The sequence below is a fragment of the Cotesia glomerata genome, linkage group LG9 (genome assembly GCF_020080835.1).
Source record: "Cotesia glomerata isolate CgM1 linkage group LG9, MPM_Cglom_v2.3, whole genome shotgun sequence".
Lineage (NCBI taxonomy): Eukaryota > Metazoa > Arthropoda > Insecta > Hymenoptera > Braconidae > Cotesia > Cotesia glomerata.
In genome coordinates, this window is record NC_058166.1 from 10,450,191 (window position 1) to 10,473,316 (window position 23,126).

Genomic DNA, 23,126 nt, shown 5'->3' on the forward strand with positions numbered 1-23,126 from the left:
CGTCGACGATCGAACCTCCGACCGATATACAATATACATAACCTGGAGATCCCAGGGCTCGAATAACTACCCCCTTTATTTTACCTACTATTAAATAATTTTACATTATCAATAATGAAATGAAAATTCATTATCAATAATGAAAAAAAAAAAAACAAAAAAAAAGGCATCAGTTCCAATAGACATCGAACCTGAAGCTTTTTCATCAGCTACGTAACGCCTAATCATTTTACATCGGGATTCCAGTGACCCAATTCACTCTCACTTACTCAAAGTATAATATTATTGTACATTGTATATATAATAATTAACTTGTAGCTTCCCCTAATCAACTCGCGTTCTGAATAAAATAACCAGCACTTCGAAGGAAGGACTAAAAAATTCAAACCGGCTTAAGGTAAAAGCCCCAATAGATAATCACGTACCAGTATATGATCACTCTATGTATTTGTATATCTATATTCACAAATATAGGTATACAAATACATGGAGTGATCATATACTGGTACATGATCATCTATTGGGGCTTTTACTTTACTACGAATAGAAAAAAAACTCGCTATTGAAACTTGTACGTGAGTGAACTTTTGTTTATTCTTAAAACCCTCTAAACCAACAATGGAGGCTTTATTTTTAATGGAAAGTTACTGTGGTTCATAGCGTATAGTTAAAACAAAACCGCAGGATTATTTGGATACACTGGGAGAGAAATAGTTGATTCAAGATAAATATTCTATTCGAAATTCCACTCCGGTTTTGAGATATTCAGAATACAAAACCTATTTTTCCAGCTACTGTTGTATATTTTCGTAAAATGGCTGAAATAACAAAAAATGCAAAGAAATAATTTGTAGGAAATTCATTTTACTACAAAATTGATTTCAGCGCTGATATCGCTAAAATGCTTAGTTATATAAGCAGTTGAATACTTCAAAATCAGGCTAAATTGGATTTTATCAAAAATTTTATTTGAGAAAAATTAATACTTTTAAAAAATTAGAATTAAAATGACGAGCCCAAATTTTTAGAGAATTTTTTTTTGTGTTTGACAGAGCAATATTTGACAGAGTAAAAAAAAATAGTAAATTTACATGAAGTACTTATCTTATGGTCATGTATCGCCATATCAGGCTATTTATCAAAATTAAAATATATTTTGTTAAAATTTTTTAATTTTTAATTTTTTCTAAAAATGTGGACGTCAATTACCATATCGTCTTAACTAAAAATTGATTTAGTAGTTGATTAAGCTAAAAACTAATCACAAATAGGACTCTTAAAAAATCAAAAAAATAATTTTTAACTTCCCGCTAAGAAAATTAAAAATTTTCAAAAATCGGGAAGTTATTGGTTTTACCCCGTTTTTCGAAAATCGAGTTTTCATCGGATCTCGACGTTTCGAGGTCCTAGGAAGCTTCCCTGACTATTTTCACGATGATGTCCGTACGTCTGTATGTATGTGTGTGTGTGGGTGTGTGTGTGTGTGTGTGTGTGTGTGTGTGTGTGTGTGTGTGTGTGTGTGTGTGTGTGTGTGTGTGTGTAAACCTCTCGTAACTTTTGAACGGCTTGACCGATTTCATCGCGGTTGGTGTCATTCGAAAGGGCTTCGCCAAACTTAGATTTCCTGTAAGTTGGAACTGATTCGGACCAGTAGATTTCGAGAAATTGCAAAAAAAGTGACAAAAAAAGTTGTTTTTTTTTTTTTCATTTTTTTTAAATATCTCCAAATTGGCTGAACCGATCAACTTCAAAAACTAATCAGCTCTTAACCTTAAAATCCCACATCGATCGCCACATAGAGCGTCAGAATCGGTTGATGCGTTCGTGAGATATCGTTGTCGAAAAAAATCGAAAAAAGTGTTTTTTTGTAATAACTCCGAAATTTTCCATCAAATCAATTTTTTTGAATAGAATCATTTATAGAGCTCAAAAAACCACATCGATCGCTGCCTACCACGTGAAAATCAGTTGATTTATTAAGAAGTTACAGCAGTTTGAAAATTAGAAAAATCATGTTTCATCAGATTTTGATAAGACTTTTGAGCTCGAAGAGCTCAAAAGCATAGCAAAGCTATCTCTTTGAGCTCGGAGAGCTCAAAATAACACATAAATTGTATTTTTGAGCTCGAAGAGCTCGAAAACGACATAAGTGCAATTTTAAGCGCCTAGGTATGGAATTAGCGGGAAGTTGCAGGGATGGCCTTCAGGGTCAACCGTTTTTCTAATTTTTATTTCATAACTTAATGCCTCAAACTTAACTCTCTTGTATAAGGGCGATTTAGTGATCATGCGCTCCCTGTTGGAAATTTTTTACATTAATATTAATCAAAAAATTAAATATGGGCATATTAAATTATAACAAGCGAGACATGGCCATGTATGTACAGAAAAAAATTAACTTGATTCAAGAGAAAAATTCTTAAACCAAGAAAATTATTCGAAGAGTTTCACCGTCTTGATTCAAAAAAAAAAAAATTCTCAATCTGAGAAATTTTTCTTGATATATGTAAATTTGACTTGGTTTCTCTTGAATCAAGTTAATTTTTTTCCGTGTGAGCATGTCAGGCCATATCAGAAATTTTTTTAAGGCAATTCCAATTTGGTCATCCAGCCTTTGCATAAATAAAGTTATCTATCTCTTGAATCAAGTAATTTTTTCGTGAGTACTGAAACAAGTATCATCAAATCATTAAAGTACAAAGCTCTTCGACGGATACACTTAAAAAATATCTTTTTGATCCCTAGCAGGAAAAAAGGAAAATCAGCCGAGGGCTAATGTTCCTTTTCAATTATAAGCTCGTGTTAACAAGCCCGAAAACGTGTAGCAATAAATCATCAATAAATTAGGGGTGTCATATCATAATATGCCGGATGAATAATGTTTTTTGAATTACCGGCATCGACCAACAATAAATAAGGAACAATAGAGAGCAAGCTTTGAGTTCAAACAATAATAAATAACAACTCTTACCTCGGTATCATTCCACCACATGTGCAATCGATAATTCCTAAGAATAGCTGGATTGTCGTTGATATGGTCTACAGCGAGCTTTACAGAGGGCATTACCCCACGTCCGATGTGACTTTCAGGCACGTGCCTGCCATAGGGAAAGAATCCGGCGATATAAACGTCCCGTCGTTTAACGCCGCCAAGATTGATTGGCTTTTGACCCCCACAGAGCAAAATCGCGTCTAAGCACAGGACAATTCCGATTCCGAGAGCCGCCCCTCGTAGACGAAGCAGCAGCAAACAACAAAGCTGGGGCTGCTTTTGTCTTTGCCGGTAATCGATACCCCCAATTCCGCCAATCATTTTTTAAAGCTTCTGATTTCTACTTCTGTTCCCACTCCGACAATAAAACCAACACCTCTACCTACACCTTCTTCCCTTTTTTTCTCCGTCTGGTTCTGGTTCTGGTTCTTTTGCTCCTTCAGCCTCGTCACTTCCCTTTCCGGGCTCGCGTATCACCAACATTAACCGCCTCCACCATCTCATTCACCAGGGTCCGATTAATCTCACCGCAACGACATCCCTTTTCTCCTCAAGTATCTCAACCCTCGGCCCTTCCAGCTTTTCATTTCTCTTTCCCTTTTTTCGAGCCGTGGCCTTTCAAAAAACTGTTAAAGACCCAACAAAATCCTCTAACGCAAAACACACGCGGTCAACCCTCGTCTCATTATCACTATTTCACACTCGCGGCTATCACTATTCTATTTCACTCACTATTTCATTATCTCATTTTCGGGTTTGGAGTTTTCTGAGCGTCTTTTGTTGCTTTGGTTTAGTTTTTACAGTGGTGGAAGCTTGGAGGCATCACTCTGGTATCGTTCACAGACAACATTGACCCAATTGGCTGCCGAGATCAACCTGGAACATAGAATTTGTGTGGTAAATATTAGATAAAAATAAGCTTTTTCTATTGAAAAATAGACACTATCTCATGGAACTTTTGTTAGAAAACATAGAATCATCTACACGGAAAAAAATGGGGTAAAAATTGCTTCAGGTAATATAAAAATTGTACCACTGGTAATGAAAACTGAGGTGATTCTAAAGTTACATCACATGGTGATGCAAAATCTGTATCTAATGTATTTTTAAATGGAACTGATTTGACCGCTTCTATACTTTAGCCTCAGTTACAATAGACAGTAAGTACGCGTAGATTGGAATTTTCGACTGGTGTTTCTAGTAAACATTATCATAATTTTACATACAACAATTATAGGTTACATTTTTCTTATGTAATCATCATTATTATTTTAAGAATAATTGTGAAAAATATAAATAAAAATAACGTATATAACCTGTACTTAGACTGAAAATTATAGTTGGTTCGTGCATGCACTAAAAAGTGGTGAATTTCACATCACAGTGATACAATTTTTATATCACCTGTAATTTTTAAATTAAACCGCTCTATAAATGCAATTTTAATATCACTTATGGTGTGATTTTTAAAACAATATTTTTTTCCCTGTAAATGTTTTGAGGACATTTTATAGCATGTATCATTGGATCTGAAACATGAATTATAAAGGATTCAAACTATTTACTGGTAGTTGGTCTGCAAAACTTATTAAAAAATACTTATTTTTCCATAAAAAATTGTTATTTTTCCATAAAAAATTGTTATTTTTTTTAAAAACTTTTGTTAGTTATGATGGAATTATATAGATTTTTTTGAAAAATTTCTTAATCATTTTTCTTTGATTCTAAACCATTAATCCTAAAGAATCAAAAATATTTACTAGTAGTTAATGTGCAAAAGCTACTTAAAAATAATAATTTTTTTCATAAATTATAGATACATTTTCATGGAAGTTTATTGACAATGATAAAATCAATTAAATTTTTTTGACAACATTCAAAGACATGTTTCTTTGAATCGAAATCATGAATTCTGAAGGTTCAAAAATATTTACTAAAAGTTAAGCTACAAATGCTACTCAAAATTAGTTAGTTTTCCATAAAAAATAGTTACACTTTTATGAAACTTTCATCAGCAATGGTAGAATCATATAATTTTCTTAAAATACATTTAAAATGTCCCTCCAGTTTCACCCATTAAGGAGGTTCGAGCGAATCTAATGTAAAAAATAATTTCCAACTTTGAGCTTTTAAATGAAGTATACGTATAAATAAATACGTCATTTATCTAATCTCAAAATTTAAAAAAGATTCACTGTTTAGTTACTTAGATATTAAATTTAAAAAATCACATATTTTATTTCCTTATACATGCACGGAAAAAAAAATTTCGTTCTGCTAACCTAACTGTAGAGTTACCACAACTATACACAGTTTACTGTTCGTTGTAGAGTTACAGTAACAAAATGTTATTTAGTTCTTATAACTCAATGTTGTTGAGCTTTCAGAGCTCTACGGGATTGTTCTCAGAGCCAAACGGTATAGTTGGGAGCACTCTACGTTGCGCAGTAGTGGAGTGCGCTGACATATTTCATAACCTTCTAAAATGACGAACAGAATTATTTTGTTACTCATCCATATTATTAAAAATATATGACAATTAAGTTTCCAGTTTATTTATTTAAGGAAATAGGTTTTTTTTTTGTCAAATTGAATTTCGTTAGGACAGTTTTGTATTTATGGTTTTTCGAGGTTCATTTGCAGTGGCTGTTAATTTAATTTATTAGTTGAATATATTGTGATAAGTAATAAGTTATCGGAATACATTAAAAAGATCCCATTTAACACAAAATAAAATTTGTTTTCGTTTATTTATCTTTTCTTGTGCATATACGGTAGTGATTTTATGTACAATATTTATTGGTATAATTAAGAAAATAAGATAATTTTGTGACGACTATATTTTTATTTTACAAATAATTTTTATTTGTAATATAAGTTCTATTATTATTTTATTTCTATTATAATACCATTCTTATTTGTCATATACAATTATTGTTGGCAATATAAATTCATTCTGCCTCATGTATTTATTAAATTATCAATGCTAAATCGTAAGAAAAAATTACTAGCAGACTGTCAAAAATTTGTTATAGTCTTAGAACGATCCTGTAGAGTTGTGAGAGGTAAATAACGTTTAGCTCTCAGAGCTCAACGATGTAGAGTTGCAGGAGCCAAACGGTATTGTTACCATAAGAATACGTTAACCTACTGGAACTTTTTACAACTAACTAACTACTATAGAGTTCCTATAGAAAAATTTTTTTCTCCGTGTGAGTTCTTATGGCGGACAAACTTTTGTCGAGACTTTAATTATTTTTTTCAATATTAACCTCCCAACTTTAATTGATAAAAAACTATACACAAGAAACTTGGATTATTGCAAAATAGAAAAATAATTTAATAATAATACATTATCGATATAGTTTTTGAAATATTTAAAGTCAAATTTTAGGTTTGTAACTCGTTTATCGTCAGCCATTTATTCGAATAAAGATTTGACATCGCGTCAAACGCTGAGAAAAAAGAAAAAGATAAAAATATAGTTATCGAGAGAGAAATGTTTAACTCACACACTCATCCACGTCTCTGTCATGGGTATAATCAAACGCGCTATTGCCAAATCTGTTTATTTATTCCGGCAAGTAATAAATACCAAAGTCATTTTATTACTTTACTTTATTAAATAAGTAAAAATCATCAATTATTAAATTGTTTAAATTATTTTAAATTAAAATAAAGAATTTTGACGAATATTGGGAAGATTAAAATTAAAAAAAAATTTTAACATTATTTTGACTCATTAGTTACACTCGAACTTCCTTAATTACACAGTAAAAAAATTTTGCGTCATTGCTTCAAAAAACTTAGTTGTAAAAATCCTTGTGTTAAATATTTACCACTTTTATATGTAAATTTAATATTTATTCTGTTAAGTCAATACCATAAAGTGTTAAATATTTAACATAAAAATTTTTAACTCAAAATATTTTGACACAATGATGCAAAATTTTTTACTGTATAGAAAAAAAAAAACAAAAATATTTACAATTATTTAACGTGCCAAAACTGTTAAAAATGGTTTTTTTCATGTAACGAATGAAAATGCTATATTGAAACTGAATATCACCTCGGATTAAATAAAATCATTTATGATTGATCACAAAATTTTTCACCTAGTACAATAGATCCACATTGAAAACCTACTGATGAAAACGAAACAAAAGTATGACAGTAATATACTAATACCCCAACTATATATGCATATGTGTACCAAAAAGTTTAAAATATTTAACTTATGCTTGCTGGATTGTTATGGTCACTGAAACGAAACTCGAGCAAAAAAACAATAACAAATACAAAAGAGAATAAACAAAATAAAATGCCAGATATTCGCGGCATAGTTTTAGTTCCAACTAAAACAATAAAACAGAAAGAAATGAAATAAAAAAAGAATAAACCCGATATAGGATCGGGTGTCAAGCGTAACTTGATTTGAATAGCAGCTCGTTTTATTATATACATATATAGCAAACTGTATAACGGATTTAGAAGCGTACGCCGATGGATTTTAGTCAAAATAAATTTTTTATAAATTTTATGCCGAATCTGTTCTGGTAATACTCGGAGGAATAATGTACTGAGGGATTACTTTGTATGCGCGAGTGTAAGTGTAAGTGTGCAGATCGTTCGAATAACTTGTGCAACGATGGTTGTGTTTCACTCGATTGATCAATAAATGTATTTTTATTTTTATTTCTACTCCTATATTTTATGTATATATATGGCCACTTCATTCATGCCCTTTGCGTTGATTCACAATACTGCTGTTTCAACTGACTACAAAAATGTTTAATTTAATTTTTTTACGATATTTTGTTATGATGACGGCGAGTGCGACAATTGATCGTTGGGGAGGTGTAACGAACATTCGAAACTCGCGGATGATTGCCGAGGGACTTTATTCGGTTGCAATAGAATAAAAAATTTTACGCGTGTTACAAATGGGAAAATTGATGTTTTTATTACGAAAATGAGTTGGATGTTTAATGATTTTTGTCATACATGGTAAAAAAGTTAGTTGATTCAAGAAAAACGCTCTCTTAAAAATTTGACTTGCTTTATTTTTTAACATTTTTTTATTAAAATAATATTATTTATTAATGTAATTTTTATATATTTATACCTGTAAATTAAATAGTTATTTTTTTTAAATATGACATAAAATAGCCGTATAATTTTTACTTAACCATTTTTCTAATTTTCACACACAATTTTTTTCGCGTGCTAATAAATTTGAATAATTGTTAGTTTTGAAGATAAGGCTTTTTTTACATAAAAAATAAAAATCTCTTGCACCAAGAAAATTTTGAAGACCAAAATTATTTTCGAGCAAGAACAAATTTTCTTAGTTCAAGAAAACTTGACTTGGTTTAAGAAATTTTTAGTCCTCCTTAATGATTTGTTGAGCGAAGAAAACTGATCCTCGAGTCAAGAATTTTTTTTTTCTATGTAATGTCAAATTTTATTGTGATTCACTCTCATAATATAACATAGACTTGCAGATTTTAAACTTTTCTTCTCTGTAAAAAGGAGTTTCAAAATAAAAAACTTTCAAATCAAAACATTCAATTCTCTTTAGAATAATGTTGTTTTTAAATCAGTTTCTTTTATACACTAATAAGAAAAATAGACGCTTTAAAGAATATTCAATTAGAAAATAGTCAAATTCTGCTACAAATCAACGGAAACATGACTTTTACAATTTCATAATATTAACTTCAACCGTTTCACGATGTTAATTCGTCATTTGGATAATAAAACGGTAGCTGAAAGTGTACAGCCTTCAAGGCTAAAAAGCTTCGCCTTGGCACAGTAACATAATTGTAGAAAAGGATAAGCTCAAGACAAGCTCGAAAAAAAAGAGAGGAAAAAACAAGAGTAGGTAAGTGGCAAGTTTTAGTCTTGCGTGTAACGGGAAGAAATGCGGGCAATATCAGTGAAGTGAGCCAGATCCCTTGACTAGTAGGACTCAGCCACCCTCCCGACTAGGGTCTACATTCTACATTACACCACATATATAATATGTATATATATATATATATATATATATATATATATATATATGTGTAGAACTATTTAACAAACTCGATGACGTAGACGTTAACACGCTAGACCACTTATACTACAACTGTTCAATGTTAAGACTAACCCTCACCTCTGTTATCTACATTACTAGCTCCCGCTATCGCATAAATATATATAGATATATTTAATTCAATAGTATACCGCTATATAGTATGTACTTCTGTACACAAGAACAAACTGGTCGATATACTCCCGAGAGAATCTCCACGATCTCTTCAGGGCTCTGAAAAGCGTCGCCGCGTGACTACAAACTGCCTCGGAACACGAACGGTGAATACGTGAAACCCCAACTATTTCAAGGTTACTCACGTGTACCTGATTATAGACACCCCAGGGCATTTTCACCCGCACTGTCAACCTTTAATTAGATTCTCGTAGTTGAGGTTTATTTTGTGTTAAAATTCTTAATTATAAATTGTGATAATTGCATGTTGAGCTAAAATATTTAGATCTGAACAGACTTATACTTTGACAATAATGACATGATATAATATCAGATTTGATTATATCTGGCCAATCGAAAAATATATCCAATCCAATTTCATCAAAAAGAATTATATCTGGACTAAGTACAACATCAAACATGATCAGGTATGATTATATCTGCGGAGATATGATCATAGTTACAATGGTTTTTATTTACAGATTAATTAAACTCTTCTCCCGAATTATCTTTGAAACTAAACTAAAAAAACTAATTTATTAAAAAAAAATATTATAATGCAAAATTATTCTGAAGATAATAGGATGTCTAAATTGAAGAAATTATTATCTTGAACCTCGTTATCTTAGCGAAGATAAATTCTACATTCAAAGATCAAAAGTATTTATCATGTTTGATCTTTAGAAAACACAGTTCTAAAAAACTGATAATAATAGAAATTTATAAGTAATTATTTGAAGATTCTATAAAGTCGAAGACCTCGATTTTTTTCTGGGAGTAATTTATTGTAAGTAGAATTTCAGATAATTTTAATAATGGGAAATTCTAAAAAATAGGTCATAAATTTTCGGGAAGTTACTATTTTTATCCTCACAGATGATGATTTTTAAAGAAATTAATTAAGGATAATATTGGTTTTATTTGAATCACTTTTTACATATAGTTTTTCACAAAGTACGATTATTTATTTTTTATGCTGTAAAAAATATAAAATAGAATATTAGGTTATCATGGCTCACAACTTACAAAATTAGAATGGATGTGTTTTTTTTTTTTAATTATTACAGTTGTCTATCGCTTCGCGACTTTCATATGTTGGCCATTTGTACACGTTGTGTTTATCTCTTTCAATTTTTGAAAAAATTATAAAAAAAAATGTTAATTTTTACATGCTTTATATTAGCTTTTCTTGTATGTTTGTATGTTTAAATCCGACTCCGTTGGATTTGATTTTGACCCACTTCAAACGGTCAGATTTCATTTAAACTTTGTAGAGTTATCGAGGACCGATGACAATACACTAATTTGATAAGATTATTCCATTATCCTAATTAAGATCGTCAGGATTAAATGATTTTTTTCACGCATCTGCGTGAGAGCAAGAGAGATAGGGCAAGCGCGTGGTCTTGCGAATGCGTACCTTTCTGATTCGAGCACTTGGCTTGGCACAATAGTCAAAGCAATAGTCATAATTACAGTTACTGATAGTAATCACGGAATTAATAGTAGATTAGAATAAATAATAGTTTAAAGAAAAAACTAAAAAGCACGCTTTAGATAGAAAACCAAACTAAAAAATAGAAAATAAATTTTAATTAAGAATAGTGTAAAAAATTTTAATAAATATAAACTAATAATAATGTAAATAAGAAAAAAATGCATTTTATTTTAAAAAAAGCGTGGGGTGCTTTTTAAGATATTATCGAAATGATAATCCTTCTACTCATATCTGTCAATAAAATATTTATAACTATTGACGCTATGCACCCCACGCTTTTTTTAAACAAAATACATTTTTTCCTTATTTACACTATTATTAATTTATATTTATTAAAATTTTTTACACTATTTTTAATTCAAATTTATTTTCTATTTTTTAGTTTGGTTTTCTGTATAAAGCGGGTTTTTTAGTTTTTTTAAACTATTATTTATTGTTGAATAAAATTATTTTAACAATTAATTGTCTCTCAAAAAAATCAATAATTTTTTAAAACTTACCCAGAAAAAAAACTATTCGATTCAAGAAAACATTTCTTCATTCAAAATTGAAAAAAAGCAAATATTTTCCGTTCACTTTGAAACGCAATTATGACTTATTTTTTATGATACATAAAATAACAAAAATCCGAAATCTTTTGGCAATTTTAAAACATCAGTCATATCTTGAATCAATATTACCTAGAATCTTAATCCTCTAGAGATAAATTTTTGGTTGAAATCTAGGTTATCTCATTTGGAATAACTAAGGTAGTTGGTTAAATTTGTAAGATTCTTAAATGGGTACCTTTTTCTCTCCTTCTTTGTTTTATTTTCTTAATTCTGTTCATGAATTTTTTCTTGAATCAACTGAATAACTCGTAAGTAAAATTTTTAAGTGGACATTTTTTTAAAAATCAGGTAGTTATTTTTCCAGTGCAAAATTCACTTAAGAAGCACTCTCTTTTAAGTAAAATTGCTTTGATCAACAATTTAGAAAAAACTTGAAAGAAAAACAAAGGAAAATTTTTAATTTGTCTTAAGGAAATTCGAGCGTACTTTATGAGTCAAAATAATGTTTAAATTTTTTTTCACTTTCAGTCTTCTCAATATTCGTCAAAATTCTTTATTTTAATTTAAAATAATTTAAACAATTTAATAATTAATGATTTTTACTTATTTAATAAAATAAAGTAATAAAATAACTTTCGTATTTATTACTTGCCGGATTAAATAAACAGATTTGACAACAGCGCGTTTGACTATACCCATTACAGAGACGTGCATGAGTGTGTGAATTAAATACCTCTCTCTCTGTAACTATATTTCTATCCTTTTCGTTTTTCTCAGCTGTTGACGCGACGTTGCAAAATCTTGATTCGAATAAATATAATTTAAAAAATTATATCGGTAATGTATTATTATTGAATTTTTTTATATTTTATAGTAATCCAAGTTTCTTGTGTATAGTTTTTTATTCGTTAAAGTTTGGAGGTTAATATTGAAAAAAATAATTAAAGTCTCGACTAAAGTTTGTCCATCATAAGAGCCCGTGTATAGGGTAATAAAAAATGTAATTTTTGAAATTTAATATCTAAGTAACTAAACAGTGAATCTTTTTAAAATTTTGGGATAAGATAAATGACATATTTATTTATACGTATACTTAATTTCAAAGCTCAAAGTTGAAAATTATTTTTCAAATTAGATTCGCTCGAACCTCCTTAAGCAGATATCGCCGTACACGGAAAAAAATTTCTGGGATAATTTACGATACAACTATTATAAAGATGGACAATACTTTCATTACTATTAATTATCAAATATTTTAGAAGAAAATTTACTATTTATTCATGAAATTTTACAACTTACGATTAGAAAAAGTACGATATTACTATTGTAAAAAGTAAAAGATTAAAATTTCCAGTGCTGCCTCTGTATCTTTCTAGTAGAACTATAACAAATTTTACAATAGTTGAATTGGAATGTTTCTCATTTAGTGTGAGCGATGGCCGTGCACAGCGCTAAACTCCGAGTTTATCTTGATGTTAAAGGACATGGGTACTAGTTTACCTCGATAGCGTAGAGGGAGAGTCTCTGGCTGTCAACAAAGAGTTCTGGGTTCAATTCCCGGATAGGACGAAAATCCCGATTTCTTTTTTCGATTACTGTATAGGTACCAATTAGTCCAACCTCCTATCTCTCTCCTTCCCTGAAATTTCTTTTAAAAAAACCGACTATCAATTTTTACAATAGTGGATCGTAAAAATTACTAAATGAGAAGTACAGTCCACCGTTACTATTTAATTCAATAAAAATTACAATAGTGAAATACTAAAAATTCCTTCAATTTTCTTTCCGTGTATATTATTATTAACTGAATAATAGTTGCATGAGACAGAATAATATTAATCATCGCCATTTATGATTAATTAGATTGAATAATATATGTAAATATAATTAGTATCTAAACGACTTTAATTATCTCATGTAATTTGATGTGCATCATCCTAACTATTAATTGCTATGACCATAATTAATCTTTATAACTGATTAATGACTTGTGAATTAGTGATTACATTAATTACACAACTTACAAATTTTTTTTCTCAAACTACCGAGTAAATTTTTATTGATTACAATGGTACATGACGGAATTGGATTATCATTTTCAAAAAGACTCTTTTTGAGAAAATTATGAACCTATGAACATGAAAACTGGAACCGATTGATAACTTTCTTCGATAGTTATTGGGTTTACAAGACTCAGAAAGTCAGTAATTGTACATTTTATTTTTTCAAAACTTTTTTTCTCAATAAATAATGATAAAAATACTCGTATACATTTCGAATTTTTTTAATTTCATGGATGAAGAGTTGGACTATTAAATTTTCTTAACTTTCAACTGGAGAGTCACCAGACATTAGAGACAGAATTAAATATAAAAATAACTTTTTAAATTGAAACTCGCAATCTGATAAAATAATTAGACGCAAGAAAAGTAAATTTATTTTCAGCAAAAAGTTTATCTAATGAAATTGTTATCATGTTCGCCTTCGGGCACAAGTCAACCCCTAGAGAAATTAATTGTAAAGTAGCAAAGTAAAAAAAATTTTCCGTAAATTTTTTTTTTTTTTAGTTTTAATTTAAAATAAATGATAAATTTTTTATAGAAATAAAAAAATAGAATAATTCTATTTTGAAATCATAAATGAATTGAAACAAAAAAGATGCAGCGGCATCGATAGCATTAGAAAATATAGGGTCTGTTCTAGCATAAGTGCGATTGTACATTGTCCGATGATTGAAAGCATTGTTCCCATTTCGCTGCGGTTTTCATTGCACAGCAGCAGTAACAGCCTCGGAAAATTTTTACCTCTGTTGCTAGTTTTAAAATTCGACCTTTAAAATTTTTTATCTGACTCTGAACCTTTCATTTTTTTGAATAAAAGGATATTTAACAAGCGGCTTATCTATTTGAAATTTGATACTAAATCAAGATTTTTAAAAAACTGAAATTTATTTTAAAATTAAAGTAATGGTAATGAGTATTTTTGGAACATGACAGATATCTTCCGAGGAAAATTATTAATTCTCTGGCAGCTAGCACTCGAGTAAGATTTTAATCACGCTGTGATACTGACTGACGCATGACTTTGACACTCGACAAAAAGGCAACGCGAGCTTCATACCTGTCGTATTATAATTAATTCATAGAATGTAATTAGGTAATTTTACAGCGAGCTGCCTCAAAGAAATCCGATGCTAATGCAACGGTAATTCAATTTTGTAAGCACATATTTTGTCTTACAGTCTTGAGATGACAATGAGTCTAGATGTTTGATCTAAAATTAAAGACTGTGAAAAAAATGTTAGCAATATGTAAGTGGAGCTTTACTTATTTCAGTCATAAAAACACGAAAAATTTTTATTTATTGCACGGCTCATAGCGCGAAGCGCTGGGATAGTGCTACACTCCCGCTTGACCAAAATCAAAAAATTTTCTGAAGTAAAAATGTCTCTATTTTATTCATATTGCACTGATAGAATAACATAAATACACTTATGTCAAGACAAAACACTCATGTTAAGATAGGTTACGACCTTGCAAATTAAAAAAAATCGATTTTATTGTTTTTGCATTTTCTCAATCATTCTACTATTAAGAATCACCCCCAAAAATTATTTTCCGAAAATTCAAATTCTAACATAGTGAAATTCGTGAAAGTGTGCACTGATAGAAGGATTTGTTTATAGCTAAAAATATTTGTTAATATTTAACAAATCATTTATTGGAGACCACTTTTTGGTCCTTAATAAATATTTCTTAGTAATTAAAAAGATTTATTAATATTTAATAAATGAATATCAGATTTATTAAATACAAAAAAATCATTTTAAATATTAACCCGACTAGAAATTTTAATGTAAGACCTATTGGGCCCTCGTTGGGTTTCCTAATAGGGACCCCACATGGGGATGTCACGCAAAGTCCTATGCGGCCTTCATTAGGCAATCCCTCTCAGGTCCCAATGGGGAAATCCCCATCAGAGCCCAATCTAAATTTTGAAAGAAAAAATATTATGATTTTCGAAAAGATTAAAAACAATTTAGAACCATATACTCATATTATATTATGATCTCGTTAGTAAATTTAATTTGAATTGAAATGAAATCGTTGATAGAAAAAATCCTTGTCGTGAGTTGGGCTCGAACTTGCGGCCTTTGGGTCCTCAGTCCTTGACGTTACCGCTGGTCCAAGCAGGAGTGCTGATGAGAAAATTTCCTATCTCGTATACATGAACTTTACCGGTTGACTGAGACATTATTCATGTTATGTTCAAGCTTTAAGAAATTGTTTTTTTTTTTTTTTATTTATCCACTTTACTGACGTGAAAATAAAATTTTTGTATAAATTAAATAAAAAATTGAAAAATAAAAAAAAACGACTGAGAAATGTAAAAATTGAAAAAATCAAAATAAAATTCCTTATAACTGTCCGATTAAATTTGGAATCCCCCTTATACTAACACAAAAATTTTTTTTTGAAAATTAAAATTTTTTTGAAATGCAAGTTATTTTTTAAAATTTTATTGTATGGATAAAAATTTAATTATGAAAAAGTTTAATTTTTTTTACAATATAAATTCTTTTGCAAATGTGAATCCTCAAAAGTTGGATATTTTTCAAAAATTGAATTCTTACATACTAACAATACTAATAATAATAATGTTTTCTCACTTTGAGAAAATTTTTCTCTTGAATATTTGATACCCATTTTATATTATTTTAGCGTGCAATTATACATATTAAATGAAAAAAAAAAGATTCAATATTATATGATCTTCCCATTTGACATGTTGATCAATAAAAATATTAATGAAAATTTACTTCTATCGAGATATTTAATTTTTTGGAGCAAGAGAGAAATTTTCTCAAGGTAAGAAAATTTACTTCTATCAAGAACTAAATTTTTTGGAGCAAGAGACTAAATTTTTTCAAAACAACAAGATTTTCTTAACTTAAATAAATTTTCTTGGATCAAGATACTTATTTCTTTAATAAGCAAGAAAATTAATTTTATTGGAATAAGTGAAATTTCTTGTGCCAAAAAAATTTTTTTTTTCGCTCAAGAAAATAATTAGGAAGAAAAATATTTTCTTGGCTTAAGTGAACCTTTTTTTCTGTGGAGTATTTGAATTTAATCTCGAATTGATCCCAAATTAATCTGGAATAACTCCGCTAAAAAAACTTCGGATTCACTCTATACGCGAATCGTTTAATTACTTTACTCCAAAACTCCGAGTAATGGGATTAAATTTTAATTTGGATTAAGATTTACTCCGAATTCATCCCGATTTTTTAGAATGTATTTTTAATCTCGTAAAATTAAATTTTTTAAAATATAAAGTTATGTAAAATTTGATGAATCTAAATTTTGTAGTTTTTATTTAACAATGTTGGATAAATTTTTTTCCTAATTATTTTCTATACTTAACGGCTAATTTTTATTTTTATTTCTAATTAATTTACAATGAATATATGCTAAGAATATAAGCTCACCAGATCTTTGGGTGATTGATTTTTTATATAAATAAACGATTGTCTAAATTTAAAGATTATTTATTCATAAGATGTATCTACTCTCAGGTTGGGTTATTCCAATTGGATCCTACTACGAGCCCAGTTAGGAAAACTCATCGATGCCTTATTTACATTACGTTGGGAAAATCCTCTTCGGTCCCACACCGATCCCACTTAGGAAAACTTAGCAATTTTATTTTTATTTTTCGTTGGGTTATCCCTCTTAGATCCCACACAGTTCCCACTGGGGAAAATTTAGAAATTTTATTTTTTTTTCCGTTGGGTTATCTCTCTTAGGTCCCACACAGGACCCTATTGGGAAAAACTGAATAAAAATTTTTAATTTTACGTTGGGATTTCCCATTTAGGTCCCACACAGGGCCCTATTGGGAAAACTGAATGAAGCTACTCATTTTTGCATTGGGATTTCCCATTTAGGTCCCACGCAGGGCCCTATCGGGAAAAACTGAATAAAAATTTTTATTTTTACGTTGGAATTGCCCAATTGGGGGCGAATTAGGCCCTTATAGGGATTTCCCAATTGGGCGTGCCTCTTCGGGACCCAATCAGGTCTAGATGTATACGCTGGGTAATCTCAAAGTAGTTTCTACACTGATAGAAGGATTTATTTGTATTAAAAAAATATTTGTTAATAGTTAACAAATCATTTATTAGAGACCATTTTTTAGTATCAAACAAATATTTCTTAGTATTTAAAATGATTTGTTTGTATTTAATAAATCAGATATTCATTTATTAAATATTAATAAATCTTTTTAAATACTAAGAAATATTTGTTAAGGACTAAAAAGTGGTCTCTAATAAATGATTTGTTAAATATTAACAAATATTTTTAACTATAAACAAATCCTTCTATCAGTGTAGTTGGGAAGAAATATTTGTTTAATACTAAAAAGTGGTCTCTAATAAATGATTTGTTAAATATTAACAAATATTTTTAACTATAAACAAATCCTTCTATCAGTGTGGGCGCGCTTCCAGTACTCGATACGTAAAGTAAAAACTTTAATAAATGCATTCATCTTAAAACTACTTTTTTTTTTAAATTTTGGACAGATTATTTCAGAAACTGCTCGACCGATTTCAATGTTTTTGGTATTGTTTTGTTCATTGAGATGTTTTACGTACCCCTCCATCACATTTTGCCAAAATAGTTACTTATAACATTTTGCCAAAATAGTTACTTATAACATTTTTTTTTTTTTTTTTTTTTTTTAAGCAGAGAATAGTGAAAAAAGCAGTATTTTTTTCAAATATCTGCCAGTTTTTTTTTTTTGCAAATTGTGGTGGCATTTTTTTGAGTTCTCGACTTTGGCGCCTTCTGGATAGTTATTAAAAAATGAAATTAAAAATATCAAGTATTTTAGTATTCTAAAAGCTTGAAATAAACGTTTAAAAAAATCATTGTAATATCTTATACAGGGCCTGAAAAGAAAAATAGTTAAATATGTTGCATTTTTTAGCCTTCCAAAGTGGTGGTCACCTAAGTACCTAAACGCATTTGATGTTTTTAAAAGACATTTATTTTATTTATTGTAACAAAAAACTGATTTACGAAAAATTTCCGAGTCTAGGCTGTCTGGATCTTTGTATGTACTCCACGGAGTTTGTTGTTCGATGAACATGCGAAAGAGCTTTCATTCCCATCCATTTACTTGGGTCAATTTCGGAGCTTCAGAGAAGGAGTTAAGGCAACACCATTCACAATAGCTTCAAGTAAATTACGAAGATCTGATCGTCGAGCTGTAACACCGTATCATCTTTTATATGTTGCAATGAAAATTATGCGATTAAGAGTTCGTGATTCTCTTACTATTGCGTTTAAACATGTTGGTAAAAATACAGCAGTCACTCGACAACAAATTGAGGACGAACAATATATTAATAACTGTATCGAAACCAACCTTGCTTTTCTACGATCAATTCCAAACTCGACATGGTATTGGTCTAATCGTAAAAAAGACCTTTTTGCTATGATTAGGCAACTTGGTAAACCAACAATTTTTTTGACAATTAGTGCTAATGAAATCGGCTGGACGGACTTAATTCAAAAATTGTACAAATTAAAACATTGTGGAGTCGACATTACGCTAGAAGCTGCCGAAAACTTGCATTATATGGAGAAAACGACTTTAATTAATGAGGATGCTGTAACTTGCGCGATTCACTTTAACAAGTTAGTGAATGTTTTGGTTGCTATTTTGCAATCAAAAAAATTTAGTCCTTTTGGGAAATATTACGTTGTAGATTACTTCAAGAGGATTGAATTCCAACATCGCGGAAGTCTACACGCTCACATGTTACTATGGTTGAATAACGCTCCGGTGGATGCTCTAAATAATAACAAAATTGATGCTATAGCATTAATTGATTACTTAATTTCAGTCTCATCTGAAGAAGCATCAGGTAATATGAAACTTCAGATCCACAAGCACACATTTACGTGTTTTAAAAAAATTGTTGCCAATAGACCACAGAAGTGCAGGTTCGAGGCTCCTTTTATGCCGTGTCAAAGAACCATTATATTATCACCTATGCAGAAAGAAGAACCGGATTTTCAACATTATTATAATCATTACAAGAGTATAAGATTAAATCTTGAAAATAAAGACTATCTCGATATGGATGCATTTTATGAAGACAATTTAATCCATTTATTTTCAATATTGGGAAGTCTAACATGGATATTCAATTTATTACGGAAGAGTATTCTTGTGCCGCTTACGTCGCCGAGTACGTCAATAAAACCAACAGAGGAGTGAGCCATCTTCAACGTCTCATTATCGAAATCGGAGCCAATGTCCAAATGTTCCACTGTTGTAACCACTATTCCCACAATGTGGCCTACTGATCGGCAGAGAATCCGAAAAACTCAAAAAGAATTAGACGCAATGGGTGTTGGAGATGATTCAACTGATATTTGGCGTGATGATTGGTTCGAAAAATATGAAAAGCGACATCAAGACTTGGAAAATGTCACACTCGCTCAGTTTGTTGCAAAATATACTGTTCAGAGCAACGGAACTTATTTAAAGAGAAATAAACAACGTATTATTCGCTATCGTAACTTTGATATGGCACAAGATTTAAACGAATATAAAAGAGAAAAGGTGTCCTTACACTTTCCTTTCCGCAACGAAGATGCAGAAATTCTGTTGGAATTGAAATTCATCCAAATATATGATGAAAACGAGGATTTAATTTTAAATCGTCGACGAGAATTTGAATCAAATCTTGACATTCAAAAGACGATTCAAATTTGTCGCAATTTGTGTCGTAATGATATTAATCTTGCAAATGATGATGTTGAAGATGCAGCGACCAGATGCGCTGAACCTGATCCATATCAACATTTGTTTCAAAATGCGAATTCAGATATCAATGCTGACATTCGTTTGGCTGTACTGAACAAACTTGGACCCATTGCCAAGAAAAAAGAAAATTTGATGTCAAATGCAGACTTTTGTAAATTGATGAGAATGTCAAACAGCAAACAAATTGAACTGTTACAACATGTAATATCACATCTATTATCTCCAAATAAAAGTCCTCTTCAAATTTTCTTGACTGGCCCAGCTGGTTGTGGCGAAACATTTGTTATCTGGCTTATCATGGATATTTATAATCGTTTTACAAATACTGATGGTTTATGCAATGCATGCAATGCATGTGCTTTGACTAGTAAAGCCGCTGTAGCAATTGATGGTACCACGGTGCATACAGCATTCAAGATTACTCTTTCAAAGTTACTTCCCTTAAGCATTGAAGTAGCTCATCAGTATCGAGCACTCTTTAAATTTGTAAAAGTTATAATTATTGATGAAATAAGCATGATTAGTGCTGAATTACTTGGACACATTGATTTACGCTTAAAACAAATTACGGGAAACTTCGACACTAATTTTGGAGGATTGGACATGATTTTAATTGGTGATTTGCGTCAATTACCGCCAGTCAGAGCTACGCCGATTTATAAACAGCAAAAACAAACAATTGTTAGTCCAATTCTGTGGAGAAGTCTTAAATTTTACGCTTTAGTGGAAGTAATGAGGCAAGCTAATCAACTATTTTCATCAATTTTAACCAAAATTGGTAACGGTGAACAACTAGAAAGTCATGAATTGGAACTAATACAATCGCGATTCTTCACTGTCGACGAAGCCAACACACAATGTCCCCGTGGAATACGTTTATACAACACAAACCACGCTGTCGAAACTTACAATAAAAAAATTTTAGATGAATCTTCAGAAAAACATATTTCTATAGCTCAAGACATTTATACTGGATGCACATCAACAGAACAACAAGCTTTTGTACGACAGAAATTGCACAAAATGTCAATTATTGACACTGGAGGTTTACCATATGAAACAGTATTTGTACAAGGTATTTTTTATATGATAACAACAAATATTGATGTCTCAGATGGTTTAGCTAATGGCGCTGTCGGAAAATTAGCATGCATTGAACGAGATGATTCAGGAGAGATAACTTTTGCATAGCTTGAGTTTCCCGATTCGCTGAAAACTGGTGAAAAAATTATAAAAAAAGTTGCTAGTCATGTTGCGGCTAAGAATATTAGTAAAACAGCTGTACCAATCGGAAGAAGATCGTCGACAATACCACTAAATAATAACAAAACGATTAATGTTAAAAGGTTACATCTGCCATTAGTTTGTGCTTGTGCGACGACAATACACAAGTCTCAAGGAAGCACATACTCTGAAATTGTCTACGAATACGATAAGAAACATTCTCAATCATTAGTATACGTTGCTTTATCACGAGTTACTAATATCGAAGGATTATTCATTACTACAAGTAATGATTTGACTTTTTATCATGGAAGAAGACCATCAACGACAATGATTCATTTACAAGATGAATTCCGAAGACTTTCAATGAACTGTTTGGAAACAATAGATAAGCAAATTCTCAATTTCATACGCCAAAATAATGGATTAACTGTATACACTCTTAACTGTCAAAGTCTTCGAAGTCATTCTCAGGATCTAACAAATTCTGTTATACAGGCTTCAAACATCGTACTTCTATCTGAAACTTGGTTAAATGACTCTGAAGATATAAGTATACCTAATTTCAACTGTATAATCAAATTTAAACGACCAAATGTTCGAGCAGGAGGAGTAGGAATTTACTCTAACGAAAATAATAATACGTGTAATATTGTCACGCCAAATATTCATATGACAGCAATGCAATCATCATCACAGCAATTGGGAGCAACAGTAACTGGTGATATTTGTATTGCTGAATGTCAATCTCTTGATGGAAAAAAAATTATCTTCGCTGCAGTGTATATATCTGTCAATCAAAAGCTTAACAATATTATTTCTTTTCTTCATCAACAATTACTTGCATATAGCCATGGAGGTGCTGCTCTTACTAATACAGATTATGATAAAATACCTCTTCTTTTAGGTGGTGATTTTAACGTAAACTTTGCATCTGACAATTCGACACCATTAATTAACTTTTTATATGAAAAATTTAGTCTGCAATTAAATAATAATCCTAACATGTCGACAACTAAATACGGAACCACAATAGATGCCATTTTTACACGTTATTTAGAAAATATTTAAACAAGAACTTATGTTTCATATTTTAGTTACCATAAGGCTTTAGTGACAACTATACGATTACAAATACCATCAGATAATGTTGTACATATTGAAGAAATAAATTGAAAGAATATGTGATGTAACTAGTGTAAATTTTTCTCATTTAATTCTTTCAATACTATATATGCATAAATCCTTTATGTTCCTGTCTTTGAAATCTATTAACTACTAATTAATAAATTTTAAATTGAGTTTGCCAAAGAAGTTTCACTTCTAACATGTGTACTCTGTACACACGCTCTTTTTTTATATAATTATATATAATTTTATATAATAATATATAATTTTATATAATTATATATGGCCAAAACTCATACATAATTATATATAATGATTTATATATAATTATATAAAATTATATATAATTTTTTTTCCCCGGGTACATGGATTCACTATAACACTACATGAATATTATACGCATAATACATATGTACATATAATAGTAAATGAAGAAATTAATTTTCTTTAAACAAACTTCGGATATATTTTTAGTAACTTCACTGTTTTTTTTTTTTTTTTTTTTAACTTCCCGCTAAGAAAATTGAAAATTTTCAAAAATCGGGAAGTCATTGGTTTTACCCCGTTTTTCGAAAATCGAGTTTTCATCAGATCTCGGCGTTTTGAGGTCCTAGGCAGCTTTCCTGACTATTCCCG

At 30.1% G+C, this 23,126-nt stretch overlaps 1 protein-coding gene across 4 annotated transcripts in view; it reads right to left on the reverse strand.

The window, feature by feature from the left end:
• LOC123271822 (gamma-aminobutyric acid type B receptor subunit 2) overlaps positions 1–23,126 on the reverse strand; it is a 432,312-nt gene that overhangs the window by 380,993 nt on the left and 28,193 nt on the right. For 3 of the 4 annotated variants that reach the window (XM_044738268.1, XM_044738270.1, XM_044738267.1), the window contains exon 2: positions 2,972–3,868. In XM_044738268.1, the coding sequence (XP_044594203.1) occupies positions 2,972–3,313 (342 nt within the window). In that variant the 5' untranslated portion in view covers positions 3,314–3,868. Of the gene's footprint in view, positions 1–2,971; positions 3,869–23,126 lie in introns of those variants that run through there. The other variant, XM_044738269.1, reaches the window with a different exon arrangement.